A 24,179-nucleotide genomic window follows, 5' to 3' on the forward strand; every position below is an offset into this window, starting at 1 on the left:
TGTTTCATCGTCAGTGAAGTACTTGCTGTATGATGCTAAATCCAGTGAGTGTCTATATTTAATAAGCCCCCAAAACCATACGTACTAAAAGCTTTTAAAATTTTGTCATTTGGTGTCATCTAGTCTGGTGCAGCTACTGCACTTAGGCTCTGGAGATAACAGTGGTAAAAACCATGAAGAAATTTCTGCCCACATGGAGCTCACATTTCACTGGGAAGACACACATTAATTATAGATTAACAATAATGATAGTATTGCTTCAGTTTGTACTATGTAGCCTACATTCTTCTTTTCCCCCAAATCCTAATTGACCTTTGGATCCATCCATGGGTGATGCATCGAGCTCACCGTGCTCCTCACTCGCTCGTGGGCTTGGGTTAATGTTGCTGTGGCCACATACAAGTTATGCAGAAGCACAATTCACATGAATCTATGATGTTCTGGTGTGTCCCGGAGTTGTATCGTCTACAAACTGTGTGGTCATATATGCTGGCCCCACGGGTGCCAAATTTTCTTCCTTGTCTCTCCCTTCAAAAAAATCTCTCAAGTGGAGGTCTCAGAGCTCTTCCTTCTCTGATCTTTTCAAAAAACAAAATAAAACATTGTAACATTATTTTTTCTTCTTTCATTTTTATAGAACTTACAAGTTTTCACTTCTTACTTGTTTGGTAGAGTTCTCAGTCTACATCAAATATATTTGAATCCAGAATTGTCAGCCCCTTGTTATTCCTTGGCCCCTTCCTTGCCCTTTTTTCTTGATGTTGCCTCGATGCTCTTTGTACAGGCTGTTTTCTTTACACAACACACAGGTGTCATTTGCGGAGCCTCCTGTAAGAGGTAGTCCTTAAAATCAGTGGCCTGTCTTCAAGTTTCAGCCCTTTGTGACCTTGCATGAGTTACTTCATCCTCTAGGATTCAGGTTTCTTCCTGTACAGAATGAAGAGGTTAAGGTAGACAAGTGCTTCTCAAACTTTTTAATGAGCATGAAAAACACACATGTTGGTTACAATGTAGATTCTGATTCAGTAGGTCTGGGGGTGAGGCTGGGATTCTGCATTTCTTACAAGCCCTCAGGAGATGCTGCTAGACAATAGACCACACTTTAAGTAGCAAGGGGCTAGATGACATCTCTGGTCCCTCCCACCTAAAGATGAGAACTTCCTATTGAGAAGTCCCACCTTGCTGATCTTTACATTTTAATAGTCTCGCCATCTCTGCACACTGTGTACCAAAGGAGGGGTCACAGTATACTTGGTGCTGTCCAATAATGCTTATAAGGACTTGCCATCTGCAGTTCTTATTTTATAGCTTGGCCTCTCCTTCTATCCCCCAAAAGATTGAAGCTAAACCCACTGTCTATTGCCTAATTAGAATTAGCCTTCAGATTACATAGCTCTTGTGACTGTTTCCCTTGGGTATCCCCCATTCCTTCATTTCACAGTATTGGTAGATTTATAACAGTCCTAGTAACTGATTAAATGTCTCAGTTCTTTTGCTTTAAGTGGCGTTCCTGGCCACTGAATTATACTACATAAAATGGTGTCTTGTTGCTGTCAGTGCAGTCGGGTTGCAGCGTGGATAGCCTCTTTGGATATTTTTAAAAATGTTTCCGTCATACACTTTGAACTTGTAAATAGAAGTGCTGAGCATGCAAAATGTGTTTTAAGAAATTATTTCTTTATTACTGTTTAGCTGAACTGATGGTGACACTAAACACCGAGGCTTTGATGTTTTATACGGTATTCTTCCCCACTAATTAACTGCACTAATGAAGTTAATTGTGGGGAAGAATGCTGTATAAAACATCAAAGTCTCGATGTTTAATCGCAACTTAAAAAGAAGTTTTATACTCTTCGATTGCCAAATACATTCCAATTAGCTGAAGGAAGGTCAAAAATTCTGTTTTCTCCCATCTCGTCTTCAGAGCTTTTCTGGTTGACCACTGGTTACTTGAGCTGCCTGAGTATTAATCTAGACAAGCTGACAGTGGCCTGTGGAGGACAGCATATCTTCCCACAAGCTATAAACCAGCATAACTGAGAGACTCAGTTTCTGTAAAAGGCAGTGATGACTTCTCCTGTAATGTATTGATGAAAAATGAATGCAACTCACAGAGTAATTTATTTCTCTACCCTTTAATTTTATTATTAGTTTGACCCACTACTCCATTTTCCCATGTGTTTCCATATGTTGCTCTTCTAAGCCACTTCTCTAATTTCTGATAGGCATATTTCCTTGCCGAATTCATTCTGCAAAGCGAAGGAAGTGTGTGTGTATATTTAAAGGCATCAGGCATATGTATATAAGTGGAGGCTTCACAAAGTTGATACAATTTTTTAAATGACCAATAGTTGAACAAGAACTTCTTCTCAGGTCATTTCCCCGTGGTATGTGTTACATCAATTTTTATTGTTTTTTTTTCTTAATCAGGCAGGGTTTACAGTAGCAATAATGTAATTCAAATAAGCAATTATTGTAATTGACCTTGGCGATGAGTATCCTTGGCTTTTACCACAGTTTGCTTAATACCTGAGGATGGCCAATTATCTCATAATGCCCACTTTGTTGAGATTATTGTTTTAATTATGGCACTCAAAATACATCACTTTGTCAGTATTGTAGAGTCAAGCATGGAGGCACTGCATTCAATATTCAGAAATGTGTAAAGAGCATCTTGCCTCATCTTAGGGCATGGTTATGATTGCATTTTTTTCTCTCTCCCAACCCCCAGCTGTGGTTTTGAAATGTGATTCATCTTGAAGTGATCAGCTGCAAGGAAAGAAAGTCTGGGATTTGTTGTTGCTGAGCTAATTGTGCTCTCAGAAAGGATGAAGGTGACTTGGTGCTGATAGGTATGCAGGTCTAGTTGATTAGGAGTGGTAAGTGATAGCAATCACAGTGGCTTGTTGCTTATCTGAATATGCCTTAGGTCAGAGGTTGTCAACTTTAGAATCACCTAGGTGCTTTTAAGATAGCCTGTATCCAGGCCATTCACTTAAGCCTACCGTCTCTGGAGAGAGTCTGATTTAATTGTTCTGGGGTGGGGTCCAGATGGGGCTTTTTAAAAGCTCCACGCAGGTGATTCTGATGCCCTGCCAGAACTTTGAACCACTGCCTGGTCCTTTGAATTGTTTACTCCCTGCCAATTTATTGCATCCCAGCCATGACCCCGTCCCAGATTATAGGACTCTTCTTGGGGGTGCTTGTTGCTGTATGCCTTACTCTTCCCCTCCTTCTTTCCAGACTTAGCCTAGCCACACACACATGCTTGAAATAGCCTCAGTGCAGGTTTGGGTCCTGGTAATGCTTATTCTTCCCAAGTAGTTCCAGGTCTACCTCTCTCATAGGAAGTCTCAGTGGGTAAATTTCACCCCTTCACAAACCTGAAGCGTAATTTTTGCCAGTGCCTCATTATGCTCTTACAATTCAGTTTTCTCTTGATCGTGAAATATGGCTTACCTTTTATCTAAGTTTTTTGAGTAAGGATCAGAATTTGTTCTTTAGCATCTGTCCTACATACTGGATACAACTTTGTGGAAATTTAGTTCTGGTTGATTAGATCAGTAGTTATCAAGTTCCTAGTTGTTTTTCTCCCTTCTGTGATTAACCTGGAGGATGCTGTTCACATGCATCCTGCAGTCCCTTGATTCCCCTAAGGATAGGAGCATTCTTGTAGGGTACCAAAGACTCCAGCTTTTTTTTTTTCTTTTTTCTTTTTTTTTTTTTTTGAGACTGGATCTCACTCTGTCACTCAGGCCAGGGTTCAGTGGTGCTGTCTCTGCTTACCTCCCACTCTCAAGAGATCTTCCCACCTTAACCCTCCCCACAAAGTAATTGAGACTGTAGGAATGTGCTACCAATTTTGACTTTTAAAAATTATATTAAATTTAATTTAATATTTTGAGACAGGGTTTCACCATGCTGCCCAGGCTGGTATTAAACTCCTTGACTCAGGCAGCCCACCTGCCTCAGCTGGAGTTTTGCTCTTGTTGCCCAGGCTGGGTTACAGTGGCGCAATCTCAGCTCACCACACCTCCACCTCCCGGGTTCAAGCGATTCTCTTGCTCAGCCTCCCAAGTAGCTGGAATTACAGGCATGCATCACCATGCCCGGCTAATTTTGTGTTTTTGGTAGAGACGGGGTTTATCCATGTTGGTCAAGCTGGTCTTGAACTACGGACCTCAGGTGATCCCCCTACCTTGGCTTCCCAAAGTGCTGGGATTACAGGCGTGAGACACCACACACAGCTCATTCCTGCCATTTTTTAAACTAAGAAATTGTATTTTACTGCAGATGCGTGAAGATGGCATTATTATATTGACAAATGATTTCATTCTAATTTTGTATGTATTCACATAGAAACACACATTTGTGTGAAGTAAGTCACTCATTTATACCCTAACATCTCAGATCCATCTTCTTGTTCTTGCTCAGTACCCCTCCAGTGTAAACCACCAGCGTTTCCCCCAGACCACAGCAACAGCTGCTTACTGGTCCCCCCGTTTCTCCTCCAAGGCTCTATTAACTGCCAGGTCTACTTAAGCCCACACCAACAGCATGAGTAAAGTAGAGGCATCAAAAGTGCCAAAAGCTCAGCTCTGATGATCTGATTCAGAATTTTGCAACTAGGATTCCACTAGTTAATTTTAGCATACATGGAAGGTTTATATTGTACACTTACTGTTGATTTTAATTGCAAAGGATAGAGGTAGCAATGTAATCTTTTCTTAAAGGCTTTAAAAATTCTTCCTATGATTCTAGCCTCCTCTCTGAATGATTTTTAGGATGTGTGTGTCATCTCATCAGTTCCCTTCAGTGGCCCTTAGAATGAAACAGACCTCACCGTGGACTGGGCCTGCACACTCTCGGCCTCCTTTCCGCCATATTGTCTTTCTGTGCCCTCTCACCTGCTCCTTCCACGTCAGCGCCCAGCCCTCCTGTGTGCTCCAGTGCCACTGCCAACTTTCCCCTTGTTCAGCACTATGCATGTGTTATTCCCTCTTTCTAAGTATAGTCTTTTGGCTGTCAGCAGGGTTGGCTCCAGCTTTTGCTTCAGGTGTCAGCCAGAATGTCATCTTTTAGCGGAAGCCTTTCCTGGCCACCTGGCTGCTAGTTATTCTCAGTCTCAGCATCTTATGTCCTTTGCAACACATTGCCACTTGCATTTGTTTTATTCTTATTAATGTCATTAGCAGCTTGTTTTACTTTATTTTCATGTCCCTTAACTAGAACCAGTGCTCTGTGAGAACAGGGTCCCCATTCACCCTTTTAATTGTATTTCTAGTGCCTTAGGGCCCAGCAGAATGCCTGGCAACTAGTGGGGACTCAATATAATAACCCTCGTGCTTTGTTATTAATAAGAGATTATGTGTCTGCATGTCCATTTCCCCCATGTTAGTCTTGAGGCCCCACTCAAGAGCACTTTAGAGTTGTTTGTCAAATTCCAGTGAAGTCAAGGATGGAAGCCTAGCCTTCACATGCCACCATAACTCAAGGTTGCCCTAGAAGGCACATTTGACATGAATTCTGCAAGTTGGAGGAAGAGCACAACTTCTGAAGGGAAACACCAACCCAAGAGGGCAGGCAGATGCCCAGACTTGAGAATGTGCTGTCTGAACTTCTGACTGTGGAGAAGTGAACTGGCTTTTCCCCAGTCTTGAGGCTTGAAAAAGTGTTCATTACCCTCTTTCAAAGGCTTAGAAGAGACAGTCATAGCAGCTCTAGTTTCCGGAAACAAACATGAAAGGAAGGGTGGTATGCCTCTACTTCAGGTAGTTACCTCATTTAATTATCATGACTATCTTAGTTTGTTCGGGTTGCTCTGTTAAACTACCATAAACTTAAGTAGAAATTTATTTCTCACAGGTCTGGGGACTGAGAAGTCTAAAAACAAGGAGCCTCCATTATTAAGTGCTTGATGAGTACCTAATTCATAGATGATGCCTTCTCGGTGTCCTTATACGGTGAAAGGGGCAGAGGAGTTTCTCTGGCCTCTTTTATAAGGGTCTTAATCCTATTCTTGAGACTCTGCCCTCCTGACCCAATCACTTAAAGGCACAACCTCCAAATACCATCACCTCGGGGGTTAAGTTTCATCGTATGACTTTTGATGGGACACAGACTGACTACAGCAGTGACAATCCTATAGGTAAAATACCCTTATCTACATTTTACAGGTAAGAAAATTAAGGCCCCAAGGGGTTAACTTGCTGCAAGTCACATAGCTGATAGAAGCTGGAGCTCAGGATTGAAACCTCATGAGCACATGTGTATTTCCTTCCCTTTTCCTTAGATTCTACTCTCAGTGCTGGCTGTAAAGCTGGTGCCTTTTTCACTGTTGTGTTTCCAATGTCTAGAACATTACCAACACAGAATAGCTATTCAACTTATGTCACAGGGTTCATCTGGTATTACAACATGAATCTCTGCTTGCTAACTTGTTGTTATTCTTCAGATAGAGGAATAAAGATTCATTTTTCCATCTACCAGCTAGTGTTGAAAACCCTTAGGCAGAATCTCCCCCAGCCAACCTCTGTGGTCTAGCTGGCCCTGCCAAGGTTGCTAATAACCTCTCCAATCTACTGTCTCTTCTCAGTGGAGGAGGGTCAGTGGGTGTCTGTTTGAGAAACGATGTCAGTGGCTCAAATGTTTGTGACATGACATTTGATTAATCTCATGCTCCTGGATACTTTCTTGTACACATTAGGTTGTGGGATCTTCTGCATTTTGATTACTGTACCCTGGAAGCTTATAAACCATAAGATAACAGACTGTTGGCTGTGTTGGCAGAGAGCTGTCCTGTGGTGGGACATACGTGCACACATGTGCATGCATGTAAAGAGAGACATGGACTGGACCGTGAAAGTTGTACGTCTGCTTTGAGTTGTTTTAATCTTCCTTCATTGGTTTAGCACACATTTATGAATTGTCCTTGCATTAAAGTTCATCGTGTCCTTTGAGCCATATTTAGTATTAAACAACGAAAGCACACCGAGCTAGCATTCTTTCTTTTTAATAAAATAGTGATTGATTGAATGGCATTCACCTCATTTCTCTGTGTGGTGAGTGAGAGTATTTTCTTGCAGTCCATTTACAGCATGCTGCTATTACTACACCATTTAGCTTGATGCCAAATTGCAATTGGCTCCATTCATTTCTGTTTACTGAGTAGCGCTGTAGTGATTAAATGTCACTGGGTACACCGAGTATACAAAAGTAATTAACCTAAAAGGACATGTTAGAATAAAGGTCAACAACCTCTTTAGCCCACAGTGCCACCAGCAAGACAGAGTATTGACAGAGGTATTGCTGGCAGAGCAAGGGTGGAGGGGGAGGTGGGTGCGGAGAATGGAAAAGAGAGAAGCAAACGGAAGGAGGAAAAGGGAGAGGGAAAGGTCAGAGAAGCAGGAGTGATAGACCAGGATTCACAGACAGTTGTCTGAGATGGCAAGTAGAATGGGACTAAGCTGTTTTTCATCAGTCCCTTATAATTTAGCTCTCTGACCTATGATCTTTTGCTGCAGGGGTGGGAGGGTTAAGAGATTAGATCACAACTTGACTTGTCTGTCAACATTTCAGCATTGGTTAGTGGAGTGCTCTTGCCTGGGTAGACCAGAGTAATTTTGGCCCATGCTTGATGAATCAACCTGTTCTTCCAGTGTTTTGTATGTTTTTTCAAAGTCTCCTGTGTCTTTAGATCTTGTTGTCATATGAAAGCTTGAAATTATTTCTGTAGAATGAACTGAAATTGTATCTCTTAATAGCTGTATCTCATTTGTTTTCATTCCTCAGCATACTGAAGTCACTATCAGTCACAGCTGATACTAATAATGCTTTACATCACTTTACATAGTAAAAATTTACATAAAGCGGCAGGTAGTCATCTGTAACTTAAAAATCAGCCAAAGTAAACCTTTTCCTTAAAAAACAAGTATTGTATCTGTCTGCCTTATATTGGCCATTTTCTTTCATCATCTGTGTGTGGTGACTTACTACCCAGAAAAAAAGGGGGGGTGTACTAAGGGTGTTTTTCCTTTTACCACATACCTCCTTGGGGATAAACATTTCAAGGAGATCCCCAGGGTCACTATCCTCTAAATGAGCAGCACAGAAAAAGTGCTGATGCCTGCATTCTTCCCTGGGTCTGTCAGGCAGGATTCCTTTAAATTCTGTCTTTTCAATGGTCAGACTTCAGTAAGATTTGTTTCCCTGTGGTCACAGACAGCTGAGGCGTGTGTGATGAGAGACAAGGAAGGAGATAACCTGTTGAAAACTTTCTCTCTTATGGGAAAGATTTATTTATATTAGAATTTTTAAAAAGGTGGCCTTCATATATTCATCCAACAATGAATATTTATTGCATACCCACCCAGAGGCCAAGCCTGCCACTGACCTTGAGGGAAGGGCCTGCATCCTTGATTGGTGAGGACAGCAACAGTGAAAAGTCACCAGCTTTGACTGTCTTTTCAGTGTAATTCTGAGAATTATCTTGTCACCTTGTCACTTTCAAAATTATTTGTGAGGCTGTCTGCCTGTTTTGGTGTGCCTGCACATACATGCATATAACACACACACATGTGCATACATGCATGCACACACACACACACACAGAGCCACTGTTCTTCTATTACAGGCATTAAGCATTGAGGATACAAAGAAATAAGACATGACAGTGCATGACCTTTAGAAATGCATAATCTCCTATCTTAATATAATGAAATAACATGATAACATGAAGCATACATGAGCAGACCCAAGTTTTATGCCCATTTTTTCAGTAGCTGTCAATTAAAACACCAAAGTCCTGGATTTTCGTGGTGATCAAAATGGGCATGGTCCTCACTTTCATTGAACTTCTAGTCAGGTAGATGAGTTAAATAATCAAAAGAATAGCCACAGCCACAGTGCTAGCAAGGAAGCACACCAGGGGCTGTGCTAGAGGTTGACTAGAGGGAGCTTCTGGGATAGCATCACAGATAAGACCTTTCTGAGGATGTGACGTTTAAGCTGAGATATAAAAGATGAAAAGATGCTAGCCACTCAGGCTGGGAAAGAGAGTACTTGGCAGAAGTCTGCACAAAGGCTCTGAAGGATGAAAAAATTGGGGTTTTCCAGTGCTCTGGGAAGGAAATTTTCAGATCAGATTGGAGAAGGTGGGCAGGGGCTAGATCACACCTGTTACTTATATCAAGTGCGAGATGTTTGTCTTAATGGGTGTTGATTTCTGTTTTGACTTTGAAAACTTTTAGACTTGTGTTGTCTGACATGGTAACCACAAGCCACATGTGGCTTTTCAGCACCAGCAATATGGCCAGTCCAAATTGAGATGTACTGTCAGTATAACATGCATATCGGATTTTGAAGACTTAGTACTAAAAAAAGAATGTAAAATGCCTCACAAATAATTTTGGTATTATTATGTGTGTTGGATTTTTGAAGTATTAGATTAAATATATCAAAATTAATTTTACTGCTATGCATTTTTAAAACTGACTATCAGAAAAATGTAAAATATGTACGTGGCTCACATTATATCTCTGGCAGTGCCATTCTAAAGAATAATTTAAATATTTTAATGAAAACCCTTAAGACCAATCAGTTAAGCGATCACTGAAAACTGTTTAGCCATTTTGTGGTGATATGAAGAAGACCAGGAGTTCTTGATTAGCGACCTTAAAACTATTAGACAGCATCCCTTTAAATTGATACATTGCCATTTCTTTCTTTGTTCTTGTCGTATTACTCTCAGACATTGTATAGCGTATATTTGCATACATAATACCTAAGAATACTATATACGAGGCACTGTCAAGTTAATACTCTTCGGAAAAAAAAAATGTTTCGCCTTTCAAATAGATTAAAACAGTTTACTGGAAAAAAAAAACAGCAAAAAAAAAAAAGACATTCTTTTCTAATACATTTTAATAGTTATTAAAATGATTCTGGTCCATTGAGATACAGCTTGCCAAGTCCTAAAGTTTAGTCCAAATAAAAAAATAAATAAAGTTTAGTCCTTATTTCTCTGAGCTGCTATCCTACTTCAGCTTCTTTTAAAGCAGCTGTTAGGATTGTGTCGATATTTTCATTCAAAAACAGAGCTCAGTGCAGGAATAGGTATAAAGCCAGTGTACCTTCCCTGAAAATTCAGGAAAGAAATTTTTGCCCACCCTCCCCCACTTTTGTTTTTATGGCAGTCAAACTCATGTACCACGTGAGATTTGCCAGTGGGACTTAGTAAGGTTGATTTTAAGGCAATAGGTGAATGAGTGGTTTAGGATATGTTTTATAGGTCATATACTGAAAAAAATAATCCCAGAAGAAAGTGGCCAGTGCATGTGACTGTAATTTACATGGAGTTGGCATACAAGATTTATAGAATCTGTATTAAGGAGAGCAGAGAATTCTTGCTGGAGAGCAAATGCACACAGGAATGTTAGGCTTTGCAGGCTTTGAGGAGGTCCATTGGATTGAAAAGCGTGAAATGACTTTGGGGCGATAGGTAGTTTAAACAATGAAGGCAATACAAAGTTGTGTGCACTTGGCAATTTTTATTACAATTTCTGGTAGACAATACTGTGCTGTCTATAATGATCAGGAATGGGGTTACTTGATTAATTCAGCTTGTGCTTTGGATTCTTCTCTCCCCCAGTGGTGAGGGGTTACACTTGTTCCATCTCATTGATCCACTTGCTTCCTTGTGTGGCCCAATGCTTGCACCATATGCAGACTAGCTTTCAATAGAGGGCAGCTAAGCTAAGCTCCCTACATCAGAATCAACCCTATGTCTTCGGTGTCAAAGCATCATGTCCCAGCAGCTCAGTTTGCCAGCTAAAGTAACTGTTTAATGAAATTTCTGGGGTGGAGCCAACAGCTTTATTCCAGGAAAAGGAAGCAACAGTCAAGAAACCCCAAGAGGACATTAAGATAATGTTCGAATTTAAAATCAATTTTATTGATACCTTATAAATTATTAGGGCATTTTGTACTGACCAAGTAATACATAATGCTGAGGCCATGAAACAGAACATGAATGACTGAATATTGAAGTGCTGTGTTTTCTACCACACATGAAGAAAAAAAATACGTAAAACTTTTGTATCCTAAGTATTTTGACTTGAGGAGCCCTACTGAAAAACAAAGTGTATATTTCATTCTTCAGGGTGTATATTAATATTTTATTCAAGACATTTCATGTGTTTCTGTACTTAATGGGTTGAATACTTGTTGAATGGGTCCTTAAGTGGACAAAAATTATGCAGTTGTTTTCGCATTTGCCAAAAAGGTATAGTTCTCTCTGTGAGGGCTTACTAGATGCTAGGTACATACTTCACGTTGTGAACTCTTCTTTATCCTTATGGCAACTTTCAGGGAAGTGTTGCTATATCACCCTCATCTTACCCACTGGAGAAATGGAAGCTTAAAGAGGTTCGTTAATTTTTCCAGGGTCACATAGCAAGTGTTACATACACAGTCTGGTCTTGAACCCAAGGCTGTCTGACTTTTATACCTCTAGCATAACCACTGTAGACACTGCCTCTCTGCTCAGTTATTCTTCTGACTGTTGATTCCTCTGGTTTGATAATATTTTGATTACTTGCAAAAGAAGTTTATCTTGATCCAAGTTTCTCTTACCAGGAGAGAGGCAGAGACAAAAACAATAATAGAACATTCTAAAAAGTATATTGTTCATGAAATGTTATAGAAAGGGAAACATTTGTTAAGAATAGACTCATTACTTTATATGGAGATTATATTAAATCTTTTAACAAGGGCAGGTCTTCAGAAAGTCCCAGTCATTTTTGAAGGTGAGTTTTGATTTATGTTAATTTCAAAAAAGCAAGTTCTGTGGGAGTTTTATACGGATTGTGCTTTTAATGACTTCCTTAATCAAGCAGGTTATTTAAAAAAAAAAAAACCTCTTACTGTAATGAGCAGTAAACTGACACCAGTGACTGGCTCCGTCAGAGCTCTACTATATTCAAGTTTTTTACCACCAGCATGCTATAAATTTTAAGTTCATTTACATAACTTTACATGTGTATGTGTCAGTATGTGAGACTTGTGCATTTTGACCAAATAATTTTTGTTCTAAAGGTTTTATATTTTTTCCCAAGTAAAGATTATTTTCTCTGTATATCCTGGTTGTTTCCCTGTAAATGAGCTAATAATATGTTAAAATGTTTTATCAGTTATAAAAAGCTCAATGCATGGGAAAATAAACATTTTGTGTAATTCTGTACAATAAAATCCAATTTGAAACTAGCTGGGTTATGGTACTATGTAGTTTGATGTACATAGATTTATTCAGGATATTTTCCACACTTATTCGAAGTATTTCTAAAATATAGAAAAACAGTGCTTTGAGGTCTGGTGAACATGATCAACTCTGGATGATTCACAACTGTAGAGTCAGCAGTGTTTATTTCTATTTTTGACATGGGTCTTTTGCTTTTCTAAGGGGTTGCAGAGGAAATTATGATTGAGGACTTTGGTATAGCATCAGCAAAGGATCTGCAGGGACCTTCTTCAGCCTTCTGTCTCAGTGTCCCCCATCCCCATCCCCAAAAACAAACAACCTGAATTGTCCCTGACCCTGATTAATGTTCGAGAATTCTGTAGTGACTGAACTATAGTTAGAGTAACTGTAATTTATCATCTAAACGAAGATGTTTTTGAGAGTGAAGGGAAGCCTGGACAACAAGTATAGAAAGGGCAAATGAGGACTTGCAGTTAACCTTGGCAGATCTTAATGGCGCCTTCTGACTCCTCATTATTCCGTTTATCTGTTTGAAAACTGGTCTACCCTTTGGAACCATCTAGATAGGATTTTTGAGGGCCATAGCTGATGAGCAAACAAGCCATAACAAATGATTTTAGGCTTCTTGATCATGGTTGTCCATGCGACCTTTAGCATGATCTTCTGTTTGTTACCTTCTCTGGGCGGGGAAGTCTAAGTGCTGCACCTACATGAATGGAAACTAAAATTAGCATGGTGTACATTTGAAATCAAATTAGAAAGTCCATTGTGGAGACGATATTTGCCCTCTTGCCTTGGTACAGTATGGAACTAAAACTTTATTGTGATTGTTGAAAGAAGAGTTTTGGTAAATAACAGCATATAAAAACCCTGTAATTATGGGCCATCAGAAGATCTGTGCTGGGGGAAGTGCTATACAAATGTCTAGAAAAGACCTAGATAAGATTTAAAATAGAAAACCCACAGTAGCTCACCATCCAAATCTCTAAAGTAAGTAGAATCAACTGGAGTACAGGGTACAGTGATAGGACTAAGTTGCACTGTCGAGGGGCTAGGCTATGTGCCTGTGATTGTCCATTGTACATTATGTGGATTATTTTTCTTGGTCCTCAAAGCACCCTGTGGGGCTGAGGATAGTATGTTGTTACCCCAGACTAAAGAGAGGTTGAGACTTGAAGCACATCCCTTACGGCTACACAGCTATTAAGTGAAGACTCTGGACTCAACCAGGCAGTCTGACTCCAGAGAGATGCTCTTGCCTGCTATTAAAATCTGTGCTCCCTGTTATTAAAATTGGCTAATTATAACAATGGCATCTTCTTTTTGGGGGGGAGCTACTTTATAGAAGTCTTTCACATACATTGCCATCTTTGATCTTGAAGTGGCAGAGGAGTAAAGGTAGAGGGGTGGGGCCATCCCTTTCAAGTTGCTGGAGGTGTCAATTTTCCATCTGACTTGGTCAACAGCTTTAGTAAATTTGGGGTGGACGTTAAACTAGAAACTAGAATCTTCTCATAGTGAAATTAGAACCTGATTTATGATGTTGGAAATCGCTTTTTAAAACTTACCTTTTGCTACCAAAGCAGTTGAGGTTTCCATGTAGAGGTTTCCATGTAATAAGACTTAAACTTTTATTGTTTTTTTTATTGTTTTCTCCTTGTTTTCCTCTCTTTTTCTTAAGCAAATCTAGCCTGTTCTTTTTAAATATCCCAGTATAAATGTTTGCTTTTAAAATCTAGAGCTTTACTAAACATTCACATTCAGGATATTCTGCTTTCTCTGGATCAGTCATTGCTTCTGACTGTGACTCTCCAATCTTAACAGATTTGCTGAGATACACACACACACACACACACACACACACACACACACACACAATCAAACTGTAGTGAGAAAGATTTGTGTTTAATCCTTCCAAATCTGTAGATTTATAGGGTCACAATACAGCTTCAGTAAGTTTCTTATTAAGTAAGCTTGAGAAATATTTACTCTAAATTGAGCTTTTAAATCATAATAGAGAAATAAAAAAGCTTTTCTAGTAAAAGCATGACTTTATCAGTATTTATTTAATTCCTCTTATTCACGTGCCCAGCAAAGATCCAAATGGCATTCCTGTGGCAGAATGGTGGACTTAACAAGATTCACGATGAGAGTCTGTGCCAAGTCCAATTTGATTCTAGAGTAATTATGTTATTAGAACATTGCTGATTGCCCCAGTGCCCATTGTGCAGCTTAACCTTTAAATGCTAGTGATAATTAACTACTTTATCATTCTACCAGGAAACTCCAACATGTAACTCTGTTCTACAGTCAAATTCAAAAATATAGTGCTGCATGCACACCCAGAAACAACTAGCTTAAGAAAAATAAAGTATTTGGTTGTACATAAGAGCCAATAAATAAACATAAAAATCTAACTAGGCATTGCCTTTTAGTATTTTTAAGAAATTGTTTTGTTTAGAAATTTTTCCTCTTAAGCAATGTGGAAATAACTTTCAATAGAATATATCAGGGTTGGAATGCTTAGAGAATTGTTAATAAAAGATACATACACTCCATTGTTCTTTTTTTGTGTGTGTGAAGTGTCAGATTATTCGGATGAGGGCATCTAAGGGTAGGTAACTGGAGCAAAGGCAAGAAGGGGCTGAATTGCCATATTACCGATTCCAAGGATACTACCATATAAATCTTACTCTAGTGACTGGTATCTCATGGAATTGTTCATCCTAGTTACACTTGGAAAAGAAATACTTCATGAGAGATTTGGAGTGAGATTGAGGAGTACAGAGGGGATGTTCAGCCATTTGTGTTCAAAATACTTCTGGGTGGTTCCCTTCTGCTCATGATGCGAGGTGCTCCCACCCTCAGGGAGCCCACAGCCTGAAGTGGGAAGTGGCCTTGTAAACAAAGCAATAAATTTCCTGTGAGTGCTTTACTCATTGGAGGAACAAAATGTTAAGGGAACAAAGAGGAATGAATGATTAATTTCACCTGACAGCATCTGAGGAAGCTTTGAAAGGTGACATTAGAGCTGATGCTTAAGGATAGTGGGAGATTTCAAAAGATCTTGAGAAAATAAGCATTGCCATAAGCCAGGGGAAAAAAGGCTACAGATGCAATGAAAGTACAGAACCCAGGGGAACACTGGCTCATAGTGCTGATGTAGGATACAAGGCCAGGGCGCTGGGTTGGGGCATGGAGTGAAGACTTTAGAAAATAGCCATACTCATAAATTTGGATTTTTTTTTCCCTTGTGAACAGGAGGAAACTGTCCTTTCAAAAGAGGAGTAAGAATAAACTCAACCTTTCTTTTGGAAATATGAATTCCACAAGTGAGGTGGTTAGACTGGAGAGGGTGAAAACTAGAAATGGGATTGAGGCGTGAAGTATGGTAGATAGTAATCCGCAGATGTTGACTGCATGCATGTATTCAATGGTCATGAAAACCTGCTGAGTGCATTGGGTTGTGTGAAAGCTAAGCAGAAGCGTTGACCCAAGTCTTACGACGTGGGAATAATGTTTGGAACTCAGCGGAGATACACGGAAGTCAAGAAGTAGTCCACTTAAAAAAATTGTTTGGCTTGTAATGTTTTGCATCAGTCTTCAGCCTTACTGAATAATGCCTGCAGTCTTTTCAGCCACTAAGCTTAAAGTTGAATGTTTGAAAGGGATAGAGTATTCATATAAAATCTCAAGAGGAGCTAGCACAGCAGGGAAGGGTTTAGAGATCCCCAGCCTCTCGTACTGAGCACCCACTCACTGGGCCCATCTCTCTTCCCCCACTGAACTCCCACCTGTATACCTTTGGAGCTTGTGGTAGAGTTGCCATCATCACAGATGTGAAGAAATCCTATCAGTCTTCTAACAAGGTGCTTTGGAAGTTTAGAAATGCCACAAAAGAGATTGTGACATTATGGTTCAGTAGAAATAAAATGAAACACAGACCCAAAAGTTCTGCATAACACACTTTCTCCCATAGTTAATTAATAGGCCCTTGTAAATGTTGTACATTTTTGTAAATGTCAGTTATTACCAACAGGCTAAGAGCAAAAAAAAAAGTTCAAAAGATAAATTTATGAATGAGGAAGAGCTTTACTGACCAGTTTTCTGAGTTGATTTGCATTCCAGACAGAGATGTTCCAGTGGTGATACTTTGTTCTTCCTATAACTCTTTTCCATAGAGATTTTCAGATACTCTTTCTACTACCCTCCAAGATCAGCCCGTTCTTACCCTGGGCTAGGCTAATTCACATCTGGGAACCCTGCCCTGGTACCCTGCCAAGGGACTGGCCTACTCAGGTTTTTGCCATTCACCACTCAGCAGGATAGTGTGGTCCTCAACCCAGCTCCTGCTCTCCACCCTTGCCTGCATTTAGATATTCTCTGGTCTGTCTGAAGCGTAGTCACTAGGCAATTGAAAAGATTAGTTGCAGTTTTCATTGGCACTTTTTTCACTTCTTCATCCATGATTTTAAGCTCTTGTCCAATAACCACCTGACATTTTTGGCAGATAGAGTCAGGTCTATCTGTGCTTCAGGTCTTGTCACCCATGTCTCTTGTGTGTATGGGAGACTGTTCCAGTTGCGAGCTCCTTGAAAGCTGAGGTGAAGTACACAGGCTGAGCCTAAATGTGATCCCAAGAGGCATGGAGCATCTTTCTCCATTCCCTGGCCCCAGCAGCATTCCTAGGTTTCCAGAGATTAAAAGGAGCAGGTTCATGGAAACTGTAGGAATGAGAAAGAAATACTGGCATTTTTGCAGGTGGTGTTTTTCCTGCCACTCTGCATCTTCCAGGCCCTTAATATATGGTGCTGAGCAAAATTTTATAAATGTGACCGATGTGTCACATGACTGCTGTCTTTGGTTGCTCAAATTCCCAAAAATTGATTCTCCCCGCCGCCTTCTTTAAAATTGAATTACTAATTATCTCTTAAGCTCTACTTTATAGTTTCTCTGTAGAAGCTTGAAATGCTGGCTTTCCCTTATCCAGCAAATTAAAAAAAAAAAAAAAGCCTAGCCTTTTCTCCTTCCCTTTTCTCTCATGACTGCTTCCTTTCCCAACTTTCTAAAGGCACTTCAGCAGTACAGCATATCCTTTAAACCAGACCCATTCTCTGTTTTGAGTTTACGCTAACTCCTGTCACCCTTTTTAATTCCTCTCCTCCCTCTGTCCCATCTCTATGCCTCTTCTCGCTTGTTCGTTCTTCCCCATTCCTTTCTCCCTTGTCTTTTGCTACTTGTCTTTCCCTTTATATCCCTGTTTTCTTCTTTCCCCTCCTCCACTCTCTCCCGTCTCCTCTTAACAGCTTTGCAAGTATGTACTAGTAAAGAACAAAAAGAAAAGTCTCAAGTGACTTAAAAATCACTCTGCTAAATAGGTGATAATTTCTCAACTCTGCTTCCTCTCCTTTTAATTCCAGAGCTCTTCGGTATCTCCATCAGCCAGTTTCCGAGGTGCCGAGAAGCACAGAAACTCCACAGACTACTCCTCCGAGAGCAAAAAACAGAAAACGGAAGAAAAGGAAATTGCAGCTCGTTATGTAAGTTCATTCACCTTTGCTTTAGGGGAGGCCAGCTTGCCTTTTTATCTGCAGCCATTTTACCCTTTGACTATTACCAGCCAACACAGGAACACAGGGTAACACCCTTTAAGAGACAAAAAAAAAAAAAAAAAAAAACATTTATTGTATTTACAGCTCTGTGGTAATTGGCTAGCTGAAGTCCTGTGTGCGTATAGGTGCAGATGAGGATTGAATGCTTCACTGCACAGCTAACAGAAGACCTGGGTGATCTGTAGGATGTTTCTGTGGGCATATTTGCTTCCCCCATTTATTTCAGAGTGGTTGGATTTTCTGTGGTTAGCTAGAAATTTTAAGGAAAAAAATATATAAAATAAAAAAAAAATGTGTTTAAATGCCTAGATGGATTCTATGTGCTGAATGTTGCAGAATAAAGCATAGCCTGGATGGAAACCAAATGTTACAGAAAAAAGCATAGAGACATCCCTAGCCTGGATGGAAGCTCGTTTTCCTCTAGTGGCTGGGCAGGTCACAGGAGTTGAAAGGGAGCAAGCTGATGGGGCAGTGTGGAGGCAGGTGGCCCCTGCTCTGCTTCCCTGGTGGCGTCCTAACAGGGCTGCATAAAAGCTAAAAATCTGGATTTTTACTTCCCAATATGCAGTTTTTTTAAGTCCTGACAAACCAGACCACACCTGTCTATAGCCTGGGCATGTCAGTTTGCAGCCTCTACTCTAGAGTAATAAACAAACCATCAGCTTCAGTTGTGTAAACTGAAAAATGTAATCAGGTCACCCTCGTGGTACAGTGGGCAGCGCATCAGTCTCATAATCTGAAAAATAGAATCATATCACCCGCCTCTGTAGCATCATCATGAGGATTAAAGAAAATAGGACATTGTCAAGTGTTTAACATGGTTTCGTACAGCTCATTGTTATAAGATATGAGGAATTAGTCTGGACTTCTGTAGGGTAAATGTGGTATTTATTCCGGGGGGAGAAGTAATGCTTCTCATTCTCACTTGTCAATGCAGGACAGTGATGGTGAGAAAAGCGACGACAACTTGGTGGTTGACGTTTCGAATGAGGTATGTTTGTGGCTACTTTAATTTTCTGTTCTTGCACAGCCATGTCAAAGACTAGTTGTCCAAACAATTAGTATCCAAAATATTTTGAGGTTTGTCAGTTTTTTTGTTGTTATTGTTGTTGTTTTTTGAGGCAAAGTCTTGTTCTGTAACCCAGGCTAGAGTACAGTATTGTGACCACAGTTCACTGCAGCCTTGAACTATACTCAGGTGATCCACCCTGCTCAGCCTCCGGAGTAGCTGGAACTACAGGCACGTGCCACCACGCCTGGCTAATTTTTTAATTTTTTTGTGGAGATGGGGTCTCATTATGTTACCTAGGCTGGTCTCAAACTCCTGGACTAGGATTACAGGTGTGAGCCACTGCACCTGGCCCAAAACATGTTCTTGATTTCTAAAGGGACCCACATTTTATTTACATAAAAATAATATACTACTGATTTTCTGTATATTATTGATCCTTTTTGTGTCGCTGTGCTTTTCTATTAAGAGTAAAGTGTCTTTCTCTACCTCAGTAAAGGCACACCAGATCTCTGTGGTCAGCCCAGGTCTCAGATTGGTGGGGTTCTGATTTTTGTTTGGGTTTTAAATAAGTACTATAAATTCTATCTTTTTTTGGCCTCAATACTGAATATTTTCGTTAGTTGTTTCAGTGAGTATTGTTATCTGTTTTAGAACATTTGTGCTTCTAAACATTCATTAAATGCTTTTGGCTAGAAATGTCCACACCCAACACCCCTAACATTGTAAATGTGCTGTGCTTGCGTTACTATCCATGATGTTCCTTTGTAGGATCCATCTTCCCCTCGAGGGAGCCCAGCACATTCTCCGAGAGAGAATGGCCTGGATAAGACACGCCTGCTCAAGAAAGATGCTCCTATTAGTCCAGCTTCTATTGCATCTTCCAGCAGTACTCCTTCCTCCAAATCCAAAGAACTTAGCCTTGTAAGCAGCTCCTTACCATCTCTCTGAGTGTGGCCCTCTGTTAAGATGTTTGAATTTGATTTTTTTATCTTTATGTTTCTCACATTTTTTACAGAACTTTTATTTCCAAGTCCGTATGTATGTTCAGTATTTAAGTTTAATTGACAAAAGTATTGTGGAGCAGAATAAGTTTACTAACTTGTTGGTGATGAGTGTTTATTTTGTGATTCTTTTTGCAAGGATAGAAGAGGAATATGGGGAAATTGAGTGAAATACGTCTTAGCAAAGATGAAAAATGCACATTGGGGTTACAGAGATGGTTTTGTTGCCTGTGGTTTATGGTAAATTTAGTTTGGGGCTTGAATGTGATTTTGTTGCTAGATTTGTTTGAATTACCAGGCTACATATGACTGCAGTGATTTTCCCTTTCCATCTAAAAGTAATCTGTCATTTGCAAAAGTGTACCTTGACTCACATCACAAATCACAAATGCAAAAATGAACTACTCACCCATCAGGATAAATCTCTCTGTACCCTATTCTTATGTGGCTGTGTAGTTAATTGCAATTTTGTGCAGTGTGTCTTTTTTCCTCACCAGTTATTTCCTTGTAACATAACATTTTTAAAAGGAATAAAAAGACAAATTTAGTTTTCAAATAACCTTTGGAATTCACAGCTAAAGGAAAGGAGATTCTTTAGTTGGTCTGCAAATTAGGGAGGATGTGTCTGACAGAGGGCTGGATTGTTGGGGCTTTTTTTTTTCTTTTGTTTTCTCTTGGCCTTCTGGCCTTCTTTTAATGGCACCTGCTCTCTGTTTAGTCTCTCTCTATGACAGTTCAAACTTGAATCTGTTTTGTAATGTGACCTGTTCAGTGTACCAGGAAGCCTCTTGTGACACGGACCATCTGCCAGGGGCTCAAAGTTACCCCAATCTTTACCAAAGCCACCAGTAAATGGTCAGTCACAGTTAGGACATCCTGGTTTGTGAGTCTCGTCCAACTCAGACCAATTTCCTAGAAATGAGCTTCTCTCCTGTAAATTCAACTTCAGTTTATGTCTTTCCAAATACTAACTAGTTCTGTGGTCTCAAGGAACTCTTATTTCTTTGTTACCTTTTTAATTGATGAAAGTCAAGGCCAAACTGAAGAACCTCATCCATTTCTTTTCCTCCTTTCCGTTTCTTTACATTTTTAATGTTTAACGTCATTGTTAAAACCATGTTCTAATTGCTGGTATGTGTTGTTTCATCTTGTTAGAATGAAAAATCTACAACTCCAGTTTCAAAGTCCAATACCCCTACTCCACGAACCGATGCACCCACCCCAGGCAGCAACTCCACTCCCGGGTTGAGGCCTGTACCTGGAAAACCACCAGGAGTTGACCCCTTGGGTTAGTAAGAAAAAAGTTTTTACTATATTCTTATGCTTGTTTTTAAAAAATTTAAAGCAATTTAAAGAGTATAGTACATTAAAAGTGCTAATGACCAGCATCGAATGGCTATTAGACAAAATTATTAAACCTGAGCCAAGCACCTGGGACCAACCTTGTCTGGCACATGGTAAAAGTTCAATAGAGTAAAATGAATGAGTGAACTTCTCTGAGGCTTGAATGACTTTTGAGAATATTAAAGTAAGCTCATTTGAACCATAAATTCTGTTTTTCGACGTGTTTACCAATGTCTTCAATATTGTTTCCTGTGTTCATTTTTCTTCCCTCCATTTTGCTTTTCAGCCTCAAGCCTGAGGACCCCGATGGCAGTCCCTTGTCCATATCCAACTCCATTTGGGATTGTGCCCCATGCTGGGATGAATGGAGAGCTGACCAGCCCCGGAGCTGCCTATGCTGGGCTCCACAACATCTCCCCTCAGATGAGCGCAGCCGCCGCTGCTGCTGCCGCTGCCGCTGCCTACGGGAGATCACCAGTGGTGCGTTTGTGAGCTTCACAAAGTAATATCGCAGCACACAGAGGATTGTCTTGCTTGCTTGCTTGATTGATTGAGACAGGGTCTCACTCTGTCACCCAGGCTGGACTGCAGTGGTACAATCTCAGCTCACTGCAGCCTCTACCTCCCGTGCTTAAGCAATCCTCTCACCTCAGCCTCCCAAGTAGACTACAGCATATGCAACCGTGCCCAGCTGATTTTTTAATTTTATGTAGAGACAGGGATTCGCCATGTTGCCCAGTCTGGTCTCAAACTTCTGGCCTCTTGTGACCTGCCCGCCTCAGCCTGCCAAATTGCTAGGATTACAGGCATAAGCCACGGTGCCTGGTCTATGTATTTTTTAACGTAATTTCTATAACCTGCGGTATTTGGAGATCTGTGGGTATTTATACATTAAGCTACATGTAACTATATCTGAGATCCATTTTCTTTTGTAAGGTGAGGAAGTTTCTTTTTAATTTTGTGTCTTTTTTAAAACAATACTAATTTTAAATTTTCCAAAATAATACTAATTTTGGAAATTTCAAACCTACAGAATTAGATCACATAGTACAATGAATGTAATGAACACTTTGGTTCTACTGTGAGCTTCAATAATCATTAGATTAATTTTTTAATCTATGTTCCACCTCCAAGTAGGTTATCATTAAATCCTAAACATTTTATCATTTCATCTCTAAAACCTTATTTTTAAAGGATCTATTCTCCCAGATTTTAGAACAGATTTTGAGAAGGATAAAAACAAGCCAAATTAACTGTGCTGTTTTTGTTGTTTGCTTGGGAAAAATTGTAGGTGGGATTTGATCCACACCATCACATGCGTGTGCCAGCAATACCTCCAAACCTGACAGGCATTCCAGGAGGAAAACCGTGAGTACCTTTTTGCCTCTGTACGCATTGAGTGTCAAACTTGGGTCCCTTGCTGGCCCCTTAGACTTTGAGTACCACAAGACAGTGTTGGGGGAGTTCCCATGACGTGTATTTTTTACCTTGCAAGATATTTTTCATTTTCTCTTAGAACAAGAAGAGAAGTAATGAAGTGGGGTTTTGCACTTTAACATTTTGTGCTTTAATATGTAAATGCAAATTGCAGAGACATCTCTAGCAGTCAGGTCTTCTCCACATCTGTTGCAGATTACAAGGCAATTCTTTGTTCAAAAAGTCTGATTATTATGTGCAAACCTGGATGTTCAAAATTTGAATATGTTGGGAAAGGACATGCCAGACATCAAAAGCTGAAAGGAAATAAGGGCGCTCTTATGCTAAGTTCTGTTTTCAGAAAAGGTGATTTGCTCAGTTGACTTCTTATACCGTGCTCTGGGCATCTGGAGCCTCTGTATTCACAGATTCCTTGAGTTATGAAAGACAAAACACAGCACACTAGTTGTTCTAGCCTCCCTTTGTGCACTCTGATCTCTCACGGTATCTCATTCCAAATACTTTATTTTAATCTAATGCACCTTTTTATTACTACCTAATCACAGTTCTCTCTGCTAATTGGCTTCATCTTCCCAGAAACAAAGACTTTACTGTAAAGTAGCACTGGCTCTTCCTTTAAAATCCCAGCTGGCTTTCTCTCTCCTCTCCTTTGGGAAGCCTCTGCCACAGATCCTCCTTGCCTAGTTAGTCACCTGTGTGTGTGCATTTATTCTTGTCACTCTTTCCCTGAGCATCCCCTCTGTCACTACACATGCCATATATGTACTGTCTTCCCAGTCTCCAGGGCTGTCCAGATCTGACCCTCAGTAGCAGCTCAAGGCCCCTTTTCCCAGAGGCTTCCCTAGTAGCTTGCCTGCCTTGAGGCATTTTGCGCTTACTGTCCTTCCTGCAAAAGTTTCTGTGGCTTAGTGTCTCATTTAGTTATCTAAGATGTCATCATGTCAGAGCGTTCTGCGCTGACAACCCTATTATCCTTCTCTCCCTTCCTCCCTATTGTTCTGTCCTGTTCTACTACCTTTTGAATGCTTATGTATAGCTATTATCTGCCTCTCCCTGAGTTGACTGTAAGGTCCATGAAAACAGCAGAACTTTTTGCTGCTGAGTTACAGAAGTAGCCTCACTGCCTAGAATGGGACCTGGTTCATAGTGGTGCTCACAGTAGAGGTTTGTTCAGGGAATTAGTGTGTGCTGCTCTCTTTCTTCTCGACTTCCCATTGCTTGTTTATTCACTCCCACACACACAGGCACTTCGTTGTCACCCTGGTGTTAATTGTGTGCCCTCTTCTCCCCCAGTCCCTTCAGTGTTGCCTAACCTAGACCCTTTCTTTACATTTCATCCGAGGAATCTGAATCTTGGTTCTTCTTTTTGTAACGTATTAATACTTTTCTACAGACGCTACCTTAACCATCCTTGTAGCATCAAACATAGTGCTGGCTCCATAGCCTAGTTGCTTGGTAAACATTTGACTTATTAATAGGGGAGAAAAGACAAATTAGAGTTCCTTGAGAGTTGAAGG

General features: G+C 40.2%; 1 protein-coding gene across 7 annotated transcripts in view; it reads left to right on the forward strand.

The window, feature by feature from the left end:
* Nucleotides 1-24,179, forward strand: part of LOC101042123 (transducin-like enhancer protein 4) — a 150,455-nt gene that overhangs the window by 111,776 nt on the left and 14,500 nt on the right. For 6 of the 7 annotated variants that reach the window (XM_039475006.2, XM_039475002.2, XM_039475003.2 and 3 more), the window contains 6 exons: nt 17,677-17,796; nt 18,806-18,859; nt 19,649-19,801; nt 21,037-21,169; nt 21,512-21,705; nt 22,517-22,593. In XM_039475006.2, coding sequence (XP_039330940.1) covers nt 17,677-17,796; nt 18,806-18,859; nt 19,649-19,801; nt 21,037-21,169; nt 21,512-21,705; nt 22,517-22,593 — 731 coding nt within the window. Of the gene's footprint in view, nt 1-17,676; nt 17,797-18,805; nt 18,860-19,648; nt 19,802-20,025; nt 20,122-21,036; nt 21,170-21,511; nt 21,706-22,516; nt 22,594-24,179 lie in introns of all 7 variants that reach the window. The other variant, XM_074395471.1, reaches the window with a different exon arrangement.

Source organism: Saimiri boliviensis, chromosome 2, assembly GCF_048565385.1.
Source record: "Saimiri boliviensis isolate mSaiBol1 chromosome 2, mSaiBol1.pri, whole genome shotgun sequence".
NCBI classification, from domain to species: Eukaryota; Metazoa; Chordata; class Mammalia; order Primates; family Cebidae; genus Saimiri; species Saimiri boliviensis.